The 15124-nt window shown below is 50.7% G+C and overlaps 1 protein-coding gene across 13 annotated transcripts in view; it reads right to left on the minus strand.

The window, feature by feature from the left end:
- Nucleotides 1-15124, minus strand: part of RANBP3 (RAN binding protein 3) — a 55027-nt gene that overhangs the window by 24215 nt on the left and 15688 nt on the right. For 5 of the 13 annotated variants that reach the window (XM_081285796.1, XM_081285803.1, XM_081285805.1 and 2 more), the window contains exons 2-3: nucleotides 7659-7755; nucleotides 2854-2972 (exon numbers count right to left, since the gene is read on the minus strand). The exons of 1 other annotated variant lie outside the window; for it this stretch is intronic. In XM_081285796.1, coding sequence (XP_081141922.1) covers nucleotides 2854-2972; nucleotides 7659-7755 — 216 coding nt within the window. Of the gene's footprint in view, nucleotides 1-2853; nucleotides 2973-7554; nucleotides 7756-13544; nucleotides 13601-15124 lie in introns of all 13 variants that reach the window. 7 more of the 13 variants (XM_081285807.1, XM_081285806.1, XM_081285802.1 and 4 more) reach the window with 3 other exon arrangements.

Genomic DNA, 15124 nt, shown 5'->3' on the forward strand with positions numbered 1-15124 from the left:
CAGTGCCTCACATATGCTAGGCAAGCACTCTACCACTGAGCCACAATCCCAAGCCCCTCTTTTATTTATTTGGTGTCTCTGGGGATTGAACCCAGGGTTGCTCTACCATTGAACCACGTCCCCAGGCCTTTTTATTTTGAGACAGGGTCTCACTAACTTGCAGAGGTTGGCCTTAAACTTGTGATCCTCCTGCCTCAGCCTCCTGAGTAGCTGGTATTACAGGTCTGTGCCACCGGGCCCCGTTGTGGTGGGTTTTCTCAGTGATGGGGAAACTGTGAAAGTATCAGTGCCCCAAATGAAATGAGGTCCTTGTGTCCAGTATGCCAGCTCTGAGGCTGCACTGAGCAGTGCTGGGATGCAAGAGCAGGGCCCCAGGTCGTACCCATGCCATCCCCCTCCCGAAGGCATGCAGAAGGGATCCTGGCTTTGCTGATTTTATTTTCTATGGGGCTGAATGCGGGGGTGGGGGGGTGTCTTGGTTCCCTCTCTGACACTGGGGATGCGAATGTCTTCCTGGCAGGGAGGGCTCTGGGCCTTCAGAGATGAGGCAGGTGGAGCCCAGAAGACAGACAGGAAGCTTAGCTCCTGGTGTGATTACAACTGCTCACTGTGTGGCTAAACTCAAAGCTGGCCCCTGCTGGTTAATGCTAGACCCCTGGGTTGCATAGGCACAGGGCTTCCAAGTTCAGGGGACAGGCTGACTGGCAGAACCAGGTCTTGTGAACTAAATCCTGGGTCCGGCCACAAGGTGAGGTAACTTGGAGGACCCGTGAAAGGGTTTAAGATGCATTCCTGTAGTGCTGTGAGGCCAGAGGCTGAGTAGTGTTTGATTGTACAGACTGTGCCACTGGCTTGCCACCAGGCCTACTCTCTTGGGATCATCCCTCTCTAGAGGGACATCAGGGGGACACAGGCCCCAGGCACCACTCACCCTACTAGCAAAGGCGAGAGGAACAGAGACAGCAACTACTTGGTCTGGCGCTGCAACCAGCAGGCATCCTAGCCAGGCCTCACACCAGCTTCCTGACCCTGGCAGTGGAGAAAGGGCAAGGACACATCTTACCACCCTCTGAGCCCTGCGGCCTCCCAGCACTTTGATGAAGGTCCCCGTGCGAGGCCAGCCATCTTTCCACAGCCTGATATTCTTGGGTGTGGCACTGCCCGCCTTCCCTTGTCCTCCCACGTATTTCTAATGGCCGGCCCAGCACATCCTCACCCCTACATCTCAACCCATGGTTCTAAAAAGCTCTTCTTTCGTCCTATAATTTAACAAGCATCTCGACTTCACCGAAACCTTCTGTGGTCACCTCCTTGGTCCTGGGAAACCTTCCCTTTCCTGAATAACTTCTGGCCTGGAGATGGTCGGCTCTCAGAGCTTCACACCACTGCAGACAATCTGCTCCCTCATCCAGTTATGCCCTGCTTTCCTCAGACAGGAATAAAAGCCTTGGTGACTCAGTCTCGTTGCTCCTTACACTTTCCCTCTGTGGCTTCAATTTCGACTCAGTGATCTGTGTTAGAGCCCATGCAGTAGACTCCCAAGTTCTAGGAGAGAACTGGTCCTCGGAACTTGCTGGGATTTGTTCCAACAAAGAGATGCTGTCCTAGACACTCTGGAGGCCATGGACAGACAGCAAAGGCTTGTGCCCTGGCCTTATCTGTACTGGTGTCTGGGCCAGGATACCTGGGCGTCTGTCTTCCTGCTCTTTCAGCTCCCATAAGGATATTTGCATCATCATTGCCACCAAGGCCTCTGCATCTGGCCACCTGTGACCACACATGAGCTCAGTGAGTCTGTGTGAATTTCCTGGTTTTCCTTCTGTTAAGAAGAATTTCTAATTTCATTCCACTGTGGCTGGAGAATGTACTTTGCATGACTTTAATCCTTTTAAATTGGAGAGGTGTCTGTCCATCCTGCAGAAGGTCCCTGTGCATGGTGAGGATGAGTGCCCTGTTGCCAGGGCTGGTTGGTTTCCAGGGCTGCTTGGTTCTCCTCTTCCCATGATCTTTACAGTAGTTCTACTGAAAGCAGGGCGCTTTCTCCTTTCCGTTCTGTTGGTTTCTGCTTCGAGTATTTGGGGCTCTTTCCATGACACCCACACATCTTAGTGATCTGTCTCTAAGAATGTGATGGGTGCTACGGATCTCCCTCCAGAGTGGAGTAGCCAGGTCATGAGCTGACGCCTCTGGGGCTCCCACCTGGCCTCAGAGGTCTTGTGAACAGCTCTGGCAGCCTGCTGCTTGGCACGCCATCCTCCCCTCCAGCACACTCACATGGTCACACCTCCATGGCTCCTACTTGCAGCCAGCAGCTGGCCTCCCACCTGCCCCTGCAGATGGCCCACTCTGCACACTGTGGCCACGTCCGCCTGCTTCTGTCCCGACTCCTGAGAGCCCTTGGTGGCCTCCTGCAGCACAGGGTCCTCTCATCCTGCACTACTTCTCCCTCTTGCCACCCTGGGTCCTTACTGTTTTCTAAGCTCCTCCTCCAGCATGGGGCACCTTCTCCCTCAGGGTCCACTACTGTGACAATCACCGCTGGGGCACACCTGTGCTCATTCTCCAGCCCAGCTGTGGTCCCTCTGGCCCCTCCCTGCCCTGTTTTGCCCAGCAGAGTCTGTCTGGTGTCTGTCTCCCATGACCACACAGCTCAGAGCAGCAGCCAGGGCCCTGGGCACAAAGTGCATTTGGTGAGGATTTGCAGCCCACACGAGGTCCATGTCCTCTGCTGTACCTGCTTTGGTGACCCTGAGAAGAAAGGGTGCCTCGTCAGATAAAACTCAGATGCTCCCTGGCCCGACCTCAGGAGACCCTCAAATCCATGCCCCGAGTCTCTTCTAAGAACCTGCTCACAGGAAAGCGGTGGCCTCTTGGTCCTGGGAGGGACGATGCAGGAGTCTTCCTCCTGGGGAACCTTCCAGGTGCTGCTGGAACCTCCAGTGAGGAAATGCCGCCATGACTCCTCTTTAGGACTAGAGGAAGGATGCGGGAGAGGGTGCCTAAGACAGCATCCTGTCTGCTGCTTTTAGACATGCCAGCTCTTCTGGAGCCCTCCATGGCTGCCCACGGGGGGCATCACCTGTCCCCCGCCCTTACAGGGCCCCCTTGCTCCACACCCTGCAGATGGGAGGGTTTCTCTCTCAGGACAAGGTTGGGCTTGCTGTCTGCTGGCTTGTGCCATCTTCCCCAAGGCAGGAAAAGGTTTGGGATGCGGGACCCTCTTCAATCACCCGGCCCCACACAAGGCCTACACCAGCTTCACACTTTCCACCTCCCTTAGACTCTGGGGTACCCAAGCAACCTGGGGGGCACTGTTCAGCCCACAGCCCAAGAGCCACTGGGGAGACTTGAGAAATTTCAGAGCACTTTTTGAGGAGTACTGAGGACAGAAGCAGGGTGAAAGAATCTCACTTCTTTCTCCACTTCTTCCCTAATTTGACTCCACCTTTGGTGATTAGGACTCCAGGATGATACCCCAGAAACACTGGGTCGAACACTCTGTGGGGAGCCACTCCAAATGCACGCACCTTTAAGTCCTGATGCACCACAGGGATCTGAAAGATCACTGCAGTCTGGCGCGGTAGTGCCATGACTCGTGACTCGGTCTTTTCTCTCATTTGGATAATAAGGTGTGGCCCTGGGAGTAGGTGGCACCCACAGGGGTTGAGCTACACTCACCTGTTCCCTTATAATCCTATCCCTTGCCTCATTTGAATGGCTTTTCCCCAATAAAAGGGTTCAGCACGTGCTCTCTCTTTCCCTCTACACCTAAGGTTGGAGTCGTCGTCACAGGACCCAAAGAAAAAGGTATTTCTCTGTCTCTGTGTGGTTATTTCGTGCAGCCCAGTTCACCTGGAGTGACCTTGAGTGTTTAGTCATGGAACTCGACAACACTCGTTTGGGACACTACAATAAAAACATTGCTCACTGACAACCACACCAGAAAGCAGAGGAGAAAGATGGCCAAAGACGACCCTTGGATTTATTTCCCAGGTGTCAGGAGAAGGCACGAAGCAGGCTCATAAAGAAGACTCCTTATTTGTCTGGACTGAGGACAGGCCAGCAGCCCTGCTAGCCTGCTGCTATCTAAGGTACATGGGTCCCTGTCACCAAGTATAGATGGGGCAGTCATACCTAACCCAAAATGGGACTGTGGATTCAGGGGCATCTGTTTTTGTATAGAGGATAAAATGGTGAACACTGTAATGAGTACATTTGTTCAGAATCTGTCCCTCCAAAATACACGGCTCCTGTAAGGCTGCCTGGAGTGGCCCCAAGAATGAAAAAAGGGGCCAGGCTGACCCAGGGAAGGGGACAGAGCTGGAGCTGCCTTCAGAAGCTGACCCACAGATGAGGACAAGTGGGCAGTGAGTAGGAATGAAAGGCACTATCTCCCCAACCCCCTGGAAAAGGCCAGAGAGCAAGGCCCAGCCAGGCAATCCTCTTGATAACAGCGCCTACAACTGGGCCTGATGGAGCCTAGGATGATTCCCATCTGCACTGACCAGTTAGAAAGCCTGGCTTCTTGTAGCTGCAGGAAGATGAGTGCCCGGGAGGAGAAACAGAATGTTGGCTACTTCACGGCTGTTTATTCACAGCTGTGACAGGCCACCAGCTCAAAGATGCTTACTGAAGAGACAGACACTGAAAAAACCCTGAGGAAAGCAGAGAGACCGCCTTAAAGGTCTGGATGGTGGGGGGATGAGGTGGACAGCCAGTCTGAACGATCCACATACTCCTTCCCACCATCAGAGAGGCTCTGTCAGTCATTTTCATAGTGACCTGGACATTGCCCCGATCCTCGAAGTAGCAGAAATGTGTTCAGACGTTGGTGTGTTCCCCATGGACAGAGCTACGCCCACCTGTTCCTCGGTGATGTTACCCCTTGCCCTGTTTGGGATAGAATGTTCCATGGAAACACTTTGGGTATCCCCTTCTCTTGCTCTGCCCTTGGGTGTGGCCTTCCTAGATGTCAGTCAACCTGCCGACAGCAGACATCACGAAGCCAGACTCAGCCCCCTGAATCCTGACCCCGGCCTTATTTGAATGGCTTCTCCTCAATAAAAGGGTTCAGCACTGGCTCGCTCTTTCTGTGGACCCTTAAGGTCAGAGGAGCCGTCACAGGAACCCAAAGAAAAATCTCTGTCTCTTGTGTGGTTATTTCATGCTGCCCAGTTCCCCTGGAGGGACCCTGAGTATTTTAGTCACGAAGAACGTGACAATTGGAGGCCCCACAGGGATGAGGTCATGCCTTTGTGGGAGCTGGGAGGAGAGAGGAGGCTGCCAGCCAGAGGGCTCGCTCCTGACTGCCTGCCACTTCTCGTGGGCCTAAAACACATCTGGAGCTTGGCAGTGACTGGCCCAGAGCGTTAGTCCAGCTTGATTCCAGCAAGCTCAGAGTAAGCACAGAAAGCTGCCTGCTTCTCCAGAGACACTGAATTTAGTCTGCTTGAGGTTTGGTCTTCTTCAGTCTGTCTTCTGAGAGCCAAAAGTCTTAATATAGAGAGACTTTTTCCTGGTACTGAGTCCTCAATGGCCAGAGCTCTGAGGAGACTGAAAGATGATAAGGGCCTTTTATAAGCAAGCCACTCTTTATTATAAAGAATGCCCAGGGGTCATGGAACAGAGAACAGACCAAACGTGATGAACAAGACCTGCTAGGTAACAGTGGGTGGTTTCCTGAGCACCAATGTGGGGCAGAGCAAGATCCAAATTTGTTCTGATACAAAAGAAACAGTCTGTATCACTAGAGAAAAACCTCAGCCCAAGAAGAAGCAGGGTCAGGGTCTACCTGACTTGATTTAGGGACTGACTGACCTACAACAAAGTTTCATTTTCCTTGAACAAGCCCAACTAGTAGAGAAAGCCAATTAAGAGGAGCTGCTGGGAACCAGCCTGATTTCTCTGTGGAGAGCCCAAAGCAACAAGCCTGACTGGCTCAGAGCTGTCACCAAGTGCTAGGACAGTGCTGTGTCCAAGATCCCTGAGGTTACCAACTACAGCACGCACGTGTGCTGTGTGGCTGGCTGTCAGTTCATTTATGACCTGCTGCCCTCAGCCCTGCAGCCCTGGCTCTGTCCATGATGGCTTAACTCATCCTGAGGCTCCCGGCCATGATGCTTCACGTTTTCTTGGCCAGTCTGGGAACTGCTTGTGTTCCTCAGGATCAGAGTCTCTAACCTGAAGACCACAAGAATCAAGAAGCCAGGTTTCACACAGGACCCTGCCCAAGGCAGCCAGATCTCAGAGGCACATCATGGTAAGAAGTGAGGCCCCATTAAAAGCCAGGGGCCCCTGTGCTCTTGAAAAGCAGCTGCCATCACAAAAGGTTTGTGACTGCCCTATTAGCTACTCTCACTCTGAAACCTGCCACTTCAGCAGCTGCAGGGTCCGCTGCAAGCTGCGCTTCTCAAGTTCCAAAGAAGACCACATGCCCAGGAACTCCCACTATCCGACTCACTCTATCCCAAGTTTTCAGGAGCTGCTCTGCCAAAAAAAAAAAAAAGAAAAAGGAAAGATTGCTCCGCCAGCCCTCGGGCACTCTGGTGTGAGGGCCACACTCCTGGGGGCACTGCGGTACGCTCTTGCAGCTTCTGAGTAAGTCTCAATACCCGAGCCCACTTCTGCATCCTGAGGGGCACCCCTTCCCCCACAGACCCTGGTATGTGGCACATGACAGACTCTATTACACACCAATTCCTCCAAAATGTTAAAAGAGGGCTCCAACTTCCTTCTGCATGTCCTAGGGCTTGGTGGCTGTAACTGAATCTTCATGGTTTCCTTAAAAACAGGAACTGGTGGTGGAAGGAATCACTCAGGGGTGGGGGAAGTATCTGGGACTCTGCTACCCTGGGGTTTAGAGCAAGCAGTCGGGCCAGGGCCTCTGTTCCCTTGTTACGTCATGAAAGCAGGGGAGGGGTCTTCTATCATCAGACAACCGAAGGACAGAATTTTCAATCCCAAATATAGGACAATGTTTACTTCAAAAACCCACGATACTTCTTGCTCACAAGAGTTTGATTGTTTCCACCTTTATCTTCAAAATCCTTCATAACACAAAGAGGAAGGGCACAAAGGAGGGGCTTTTCTTCTTCCTGCTTTGAATGTGGACAGGCAGTTCACTGCCTAGCCACAGTCCAAACAGAACCAGTCTTGCAACATGACTGGGGCTAGATGACTCTTCTTCCAAGGGAAGCCAGAGCTCCTCAGAGTTCTAAGACATTGAACTTAAATGCCCAAGTTCAGAGGCAGGAGAAAGAGAAGGGGTAGAATTTGATTTGGAAGGCTCTCCCCTACTATTCAATTCCTCTTTTGACCACTGTGTCTCTTTCAGGAAGCAGGATTAGTCTCACTATGGGTACAGACATCCCCACCTAAAAAAAGACTAACCATAAAAGAGGAGTTAATCTTCCCAACTTTTATTGGATGACTGAAGGGAGCTGTGATCATTGACTGCTTATGCTGATCTAGGGTCTGGATAAGAGGGACCCCAGGGAAAGGGCTCGTTTGGGTGGCTCCCCTGGGGCAGCGGGGGTGCCGGGTGATTGGACTTACCCCTGCCAGTTCTCGTGGAAAAGGAAGCTGGGCTTCAGGAGCGGGAAGCGGAGGAGTGCTGGCTGAAGTGCTAGCAGGGGCGGGAGGTTCTAGGGCATGCTCACCAGCTGACTCGGGGTGACCCGTGCCATGGTGGGGGGCCTCAGCCTCCCCCTGAGGCTCCTCTCCCGAATCCGACAAGTCTTTTTGCTCTGCAGAGGACTGGGAGCAAAAAAGACAATTTTCCTTCAATGTAAAATAAAGGCTGCACCAAGGGGCAGGGGAGGGCAGGGGTGGTAGGGCTGGAGATGGCTCCACCCTCAGGGAGGAGGGGCCAAAAAAACAAGCTCCTGGACTGCTTTGCTCAGTGGAACTGGTCCTCTCAACAGGGGCAGAGCAAAGTGAACTGTTTGACTTGGCAAGGAGGTAGGAGGTGTCCAGGAAATCCAGATCCTCATTTTCAAAACTTGGGTGGCTAGTACAGCTAACTGTGCTTATGGGCCTTGAGGAAGAAACAATTCTCTTGGTGACAAAGAAAGGAGATGATTATGCTAAAGACTCTTTAACCCCCAGGGGCTGGTCCACTTCTGCTCAGCCATGCTGACCACGCCACTGGGGCCAGACCACTTCTGTGCACAAGGAGGTGGGGAGGTGGGCCTGGAAACATGGTTAGATGTGAAACTGGGAGCCTAAGGCACAGGCTTCTGGACTTCACCACCATTCTTCTGGCAGCTTTCTGATCCTCCTGCTCACACCTGAGGTGGAGGAAGTGCCTCTTGCCTCGGGGAACATAGGTGCAGCTTTTGGATCAGCGGATAGGTGGGTGGTGCTCAGCTGGAGGAGGGGGTAGGGCGCATCCACAGAACTCCTTGGTCTAGGACTCTGCAGAGTTATCTGGACAAACTTGAAAATAGCCAAGTTTGGAGAAAGCTGCTTCCAGTGGTCTCTGTTCCCAAGGTACCACCCCAGCATCCTCTGAGGTGCACCCTGGTATTCCAGACAGGCTTCCATGGGCTAAGAGCTGTGGCCACATTCCACAACTCTTCCTGAGAAGTGGGCTATAAACCTGATGTCCTGACATATGGGGCTGTAGTCCCCAAACCTTCTGTGAGGACTCTCTAAAACTGCTGCTTCTCTTACCCAGTGACCCAAATGACTAGAGGGCCACCCCGTCTCCCTGCAGATGTGGCTGTGTTTTCTTGGCATGCAGTGACTGACCTCCTCAGAAAGGGTGCTTCTTTCTTTCTTTAACTTAATTCTATTTTTTGAGATGAAGTCTCACTCTGTGGCCCAGGCTGGCCTCAAACTCCTGGGGTCAAGTGATCCTCCTACCTCAGTCTCCCAAGTAACTGGGACTACTAGTGGGTCACTATGTTGCGCCTGGTGCTACGTTTAAACATGTGATCCTACAGGAGGAAATGAACTACATAAAGGAGTAAGAACTTCCCAAAGTTCTTTGGAATGCCAGACAACACATTAATGTATTCTTCTGTCTCAAGAGTCACCAAAGGGACAGTCTCTATTCAGGGAAATCCAATGACAGAGGCCTTCCCAGGGGCAAGGTGGTCAGTCCCAGCCACCAACATCTGTTGCTACTTTATGGAGAGAGATTTAACAACTTGCCAGGGAAAATTAAACCCAGAGCTCTGTGAGAAACTGCTGTCTCTAATCAGAATCACTTGAATGTCTTGAACCCCTGTTTCTGGGATCTAAGTCTTCTAATGCCCTTGGGGAGGATGTGAGGGGCAAGCAGAAAGACCCAAATGATACCAAACTTCACTGTCTACCAAAGATTCTTAAAAGGGCTGAGAAATGTCACATCACTCCCTCTCTTAGAGTCAGAGATTTTTTGGAAGAAATAAGGAACATCATTCCAGCATCTTCTACTTGGGTCCTAGTGTTTTTCCTGGGCAAGGGCAGTATGCACTCAAGAGCCCAGGTAGGACTATAGTTCCCAGCATGTGTGGAAACATCAGACATCAAGACTTCACCAGCCTGAAATATGCCAAATGTGTGACAAAAAACAAAACAAAACAAAACACGAGCATGGGGTGAGCATCAAACCAGGTCCAAACACACCGCGATAGCACTTCCAGGGTCACTGCACTCTCCAAGCAGCACTCACAACCGCCTGTATTCTCACAACACGGGCACCCTCCTGCTAGAGGGACCGCAGAGCCCTGCAGGTTAACCAATGCTCTGGAGGGAGGGTGACTGAGAGAAGCGCTTGGACATTTCTTTGTGCCAAAAAGAAGGACCCATCTCCATTCAAGACAGTTCAGAAAAAAGGCTTTGGTTTTATCCTAAAACACCAGCGCCTGCGAACCCCATGTTTCCTGAAGGGCGCTGTCCTGGTGGCAGAGGCACAGGGAAAAAGCCAATAAAATTCCGGGGCCACCCACTGGCCACAGTCGTTGAAGTCTGGCCCTGCAATCCAAGCACCCACCACTTTTCTTAACACAAAGTAAGAGGGCCAGGCCACTTGTCCCAAGGCTAAGTCACACCCCAAGCACCCCACAGCAAAGGCAATGCAGCACGTGGACTGGACCCACAGGGCACATAAGGGCTCTGCCACTGAACAAAAATGGAAGCAAGGGGCTGGTAACAGAGCTTCTCTCTTTCCCTTTGAAATCCTTCTTCTCTTTCCTGATTCAGCAACACCACTGGGCACAGGGACACCCTCCTCTGGAGGAACAAGCTCTTTCCCGTGAAACCTCCTGGGTAGTTTGAGATCATTTACTAAAAGATAAGTTAGTTGCTTCCACAGTTGACAATGGAACTTCTTGATCTTTGGGATCAAGCAGTAGTTAGTTAGTAGTAGTTAGGAAAAAAAAAATCATTACAAGAGACATCTGAGGGACAATTTAAAATACGGACCATATTTTGAAGTCTATGACTGTACCCATGATCTCGGGAGTGACATTGTCTCAGGTCCACAGAGGAGAGTGGCCCCACTCCTAGATACTTGTGGAAGACTTTAGAGGGAAATGGCATATGGGCACCATTTACAGCTGAGAGCTTTAGCAATGAGAAATGCCAGCAGCAAATTGAGGCGACAGATGCCCCAGCATTCAGCGCCAGACTTCAAATGAAATTCAAAAATTTAAGAATAAAAAATGTTGAAACAAAAAGGGGGAAAAATAGTCTGCTCAGAAAACTCCAGCAGTTCTGATGGCTGACTTCTGACTGGGCTTCAGCCAGAAGAAGGGGAGCAGCTGCTGGTCATGCCAGAGGAAGGAACCCAGAAGTCAGCTCAGATTCTCATTCTTGGCAGATATGAAAGAGAACTGTGGCTGCTCCTTGCAGAGCTACCTTGTGGTGTCCCTTGCACTAGGAAGCCAAGGAGAAGCTAAGTCAGGTATCTGGCCCACGTGTTCTGCCTAACTCTTGACAGTCCTTAAGCTGCAGAGAAAAGCAGAGTGGAAGACTGCATCCACCTGGACCTGGCCGCTGGGCTATGGACCCTACCAACAGAACCTGGCTTCTCCTTTCAACACAGATGTTTCTTGCATGCCCTTCAGTGATCTTGCCACAGAAGTGTCACAGAAGTGGGGCAATGAACTCCCAAGAGCTGGAGGGCAGTTATTTTTAGAAGCCCATTTGGAATTGGCTCTGAGTCAATATTTTGATAAGAGCACTTACACATCTCTTAAGTGACTCAAAGCCTTCCTAGCTAACCTTCCAGCTCAGGTTCAAGGCCCACCTTTTAAGGTGATTTGCACAGATCTCTGGAAGGTCATCCTTTTAAATCAGTCTTCACATTACAAAGCAGCTCAACTCCCTTAGCTGTGAAAGAGTACCAAGACAGGAACTAATTATTTTAAATTCATCTGAATGAATATTACATTTCAGTGTTTCAGCTGAGCTGGTTGTCTTAAAGTCTTCATTATTAAGTCCTATTATTTGTTGGCAAACTTCTACAGAGGTCAAAAAGACACTAAATATCTAAAGATACTATATAAAGATACTAAATATCTCTTATTTCTTTTGGTGCTAGGGATGGAACCCAGGGCATGGCACACGCCAAGCACCTACACCACCACTGGGCCACAAGCCTATGCTGAAGGACTCTGCAGCCCGGTCTGTCCACACCCTGCTGCTATGTAGCCATGGAGGTCTGCAAAGGGTATGGCATGGCCATGCTCCAGTAAAACTGTTCACAAACAGGTGCTGGTAGAGGGCCTTAGTGTGCCGACTCGTTTTAAACAGAATGCAGTCCAAGATCATTATAAAACCCCAAATCTAGAAAAGTCCTGATTTTACTGAACACTGGAAAGAAATGACCTGAACATCTAAAATAGAGATCTAACACAACACATCCGGTTCCTAAGGGCTTTACTGAACATCCTGTGTCTGAAAAATTCAGCCCCTTCATATCCACTGGCCCAGCAAAGCACATGTCAGAGTCTGGGGAGAGGGAAGCATAGCTTCTGCAAACACTGCCTGATCCCGAAAGCCAACCTGTACTCAGACTCTTTGGCAACGTGAGTCACGAGCCACGGGAAAGTTTAATTCAATAAGAGACTAACATTACAAGCTTAACAGACATTAGCCAGGCAAACACAGGTATGTGTGTGGGTGGCGGAACAGGACAGTCACTTCCCTCCTCCCTACTACACACACACACACACACACACAGACACTCTCTCTCTCTCTCCACCCCCCCCCCCTTTCTGGCAGAGCACTTGAACATCACCCAGGAAAACTGGGCCACATACTGACCAAGGGAAGTGGCTGGGTTGCCAAGAGCTCCAAATCACCAGACCAGAGCAGCTCCCAACTTGGGAGCCAGTTACCCTGCAAAAGGCCTGGAAATCTATTGGAGCACTAAGTGAATGAGATTCTTAGACACTGTCATTCCCACAAGATGCAAACATACTTCAAATCTTGCCAAATTCAGTGCAGCACTGTGGGTATAAAATGCTGTAAAGACATTAAATCACAACTGCAGTCAGGTTACAGGGCCTCAGTGGTGAGGGACCACAAGAAATTGAGGTGACTAAGGGGAATCCTCACTCCAGCTGGGGAATCACTGCCACACAGCACCAGCTGACTTTTTTTGTGTTTTTAGGTAGCAGGGATTGAACTCAGGGGCACTTGACCACTGAGCCACATCCCCAGTCTTATTTTGTATTTTATTTAGAGACAGGGTCTCACTGAGTTGCTTAGCGCCTCACTTATGCTGAGGCTGGCTTTGAACTCGTGATCCTCCTGCCTCAGCATCCCAAGCAGCTGGGAATACAGGCGTGCATCACCATGCCTGCCTTTTGACACAGCTCCAATCTTCCATATTATTTGTCAAGGAAGGGCATGAACTGATGGCTTCAAGGTACACAGCAACATCTGTGACTGCGGTTTTATGATGGATCTACTGAGCACCCATCTGACCTAACATCAGGAGAGGTACTTCTAGCATTCCAGAGACACAATCCAAATTGGAAACAAGCCCACAAAGACTGGGACCAACAGACGATGCAAGCAAACTCACAATCATTCAAAATGTATCCATGTCAAGTTGATTGGGGTTTACATAGCCCCTCTAAATTCTTTGTTTCCATGATGCTGGGGATTGAACCCAGGTCCTCACACATGCTCTATCTATGAGCAACACCCCTGGTCACCTGCTACCATCTCTACACCTCCCTCCTTCTTCCCATTTTTCTCCCCCCACTTCCTTCCTTCCACAGAACCCCTACCCCCTCCCCCACTTCAGCCCAGGCTCTCTGTTTCTTCTGCCCCCCACTATGTTTCTCTGCTGCTGCTTTCCAAATGTACAGTGATGTTTCTAAAACAAACCAGTAGGCATTATGCAGACATTGCTAACACTGATTTACAAAGGCCACTGGTAACTTAAAGCCACCCTTTCAGCTCAAGGCGAAGGCTTAAAGGCTGTGCTTAGGTCTTCCTATCAGTGGGTAGCAGCAGCTGTGGCCATGTGTCCTGGATAATATGCACTTTGGCAGAGATCAAATTAGAGAAATGGTGAAGAGAGAACATACCGGGCCCCTTACCTTTTGTCCTTTATCCTTCTGAAACACAAAGACGGGCGGAGCAATGGCAGGCTTTTCTGCAAAGAGAAAGATTGGTTTTTTTCCCCCCAACACTATATTCACACAGTAAACAAAGCTACACCTTTTTGTAATAAGTTTAAAAATATATATGCATGTATATACATATATATATGAAACTCCACTAACACCAAACTGCTCTAGAATAGCTTCTTCACCAGGACACTTGGGTGTGAGGGTGTGTTCTGCTGGTGAAATCCAAACCTTATGAGATGATTTGTGCCCCTTTCTATGTGCATATTATGTGATAAACAAAATGCTTTCATGACTCCCTGAGGACAGGCATGAGCATGACAGTGGGAGGGCACCGGACTGCCACTCTCTAGCCCCATCAAAGGCACCTTGCGGAAGGCCACTCAGGGTGCAAGCTCTTTATAGGGGACCTTCTGAATTCCAAAGGCTGGAGGCCAATTTAGCCCCCCCCCCCCACCTTTTAAATCTGCAACCCCAAAAGGAGACCCACCTGCAGCCTCTGGAGCAAGGCTGCTGCTCTTTGGAGAGCTTGTATGGCCCAACACAACACTGGGTGGGATTTCCATGTGAGCACTCATTAAAAAGGAAGGCTCTGTGGGGTTGCCAAACAGCTTTTGTTGCAAGAGAAAATGCTGTGGGATGCTCTACCTGAGGGGGCAAGAGCAATGCAGCCTATGGTTCCCACCACTTGTCACCTATCAAGGCCTGCAGTCCTTTGCCACTTGGCCCTGACATAGGTGGCAGCTTGGGAAGCCCCTGCTGTCCACTCTGGGACATGCTCATGAGGACTGCCTTGAACCCCAGGCTTCGGGCCTGGGTGCACTCCCAATACTCCTGCAGGGTGCAGAAAGAGAAGCTGTTAATCTGGTGCCCACGTGCTGCATGCTGTGCCCTGTTGCCTCTATAGCAAGCAGAATTTGGGCATAGCCCTGTTCCTTGGCACCCAACTGTGGGGAGCCAGATGCCAACCCTGGAAGTGTGCACAGGCACTGTGTTACCATGTTGAGGGTGCTCTGCGTGGCGAACTAGCGATGGGAAAAGGCCCCTAAGAGGAAGCTGTGCAGGAAGCTGTGCAGGAGTCTCAAAAAGTGCTGACAGAGACAGTGGCAACTCAGAGGTGCAGCTTTTAGGGTGACGAGAGTGGGGAGGGGGTAGTGTGGCTCTGCTCTGGACATAAGGCGGTGTTGTAAAGGGTCTGGGGAAACATGTTGGGATTGAGAGAAAAGTCTGGAAAGGGTGACGTGGGCAGTGAATGCAATTGCTGAGGGGAAACACAGGCCTGGGAGCAGGTTTTAGGAGAAAAAGGGGTAAGCTGGTGGATGGCAGGGGTGCAAAGGGCTATCCAACCAGGTTTTTACATTTCCCTAAGCTAAATCTCCCTGTACAACCCGAATGAATGAACAATCAAATGAATGTGTCTCTGCCAGACAATAAAAGATGCCAAATGAATGCTGGAAGGACTCGGGCAACGCAGCAGTTGATCCATACTGTGTCTGCTGCCAGGGAGCCTGGAGACCTTCTGGCACCTCCCCTGGACCCCACAGGATCAG

This window comes from Spermophilus citellus, assembly GCF_964194105.1.
Source record: "Spermophilus citellus genome assembly, chromosome: 3".
Classification (NCBI taxonomy): domain Eukaryota; kingdom Metazoa; phylum Chordata; class Mammalia; order Rodentia; family Sciuridae; genus Spermophilus; species Spermophilus citellus.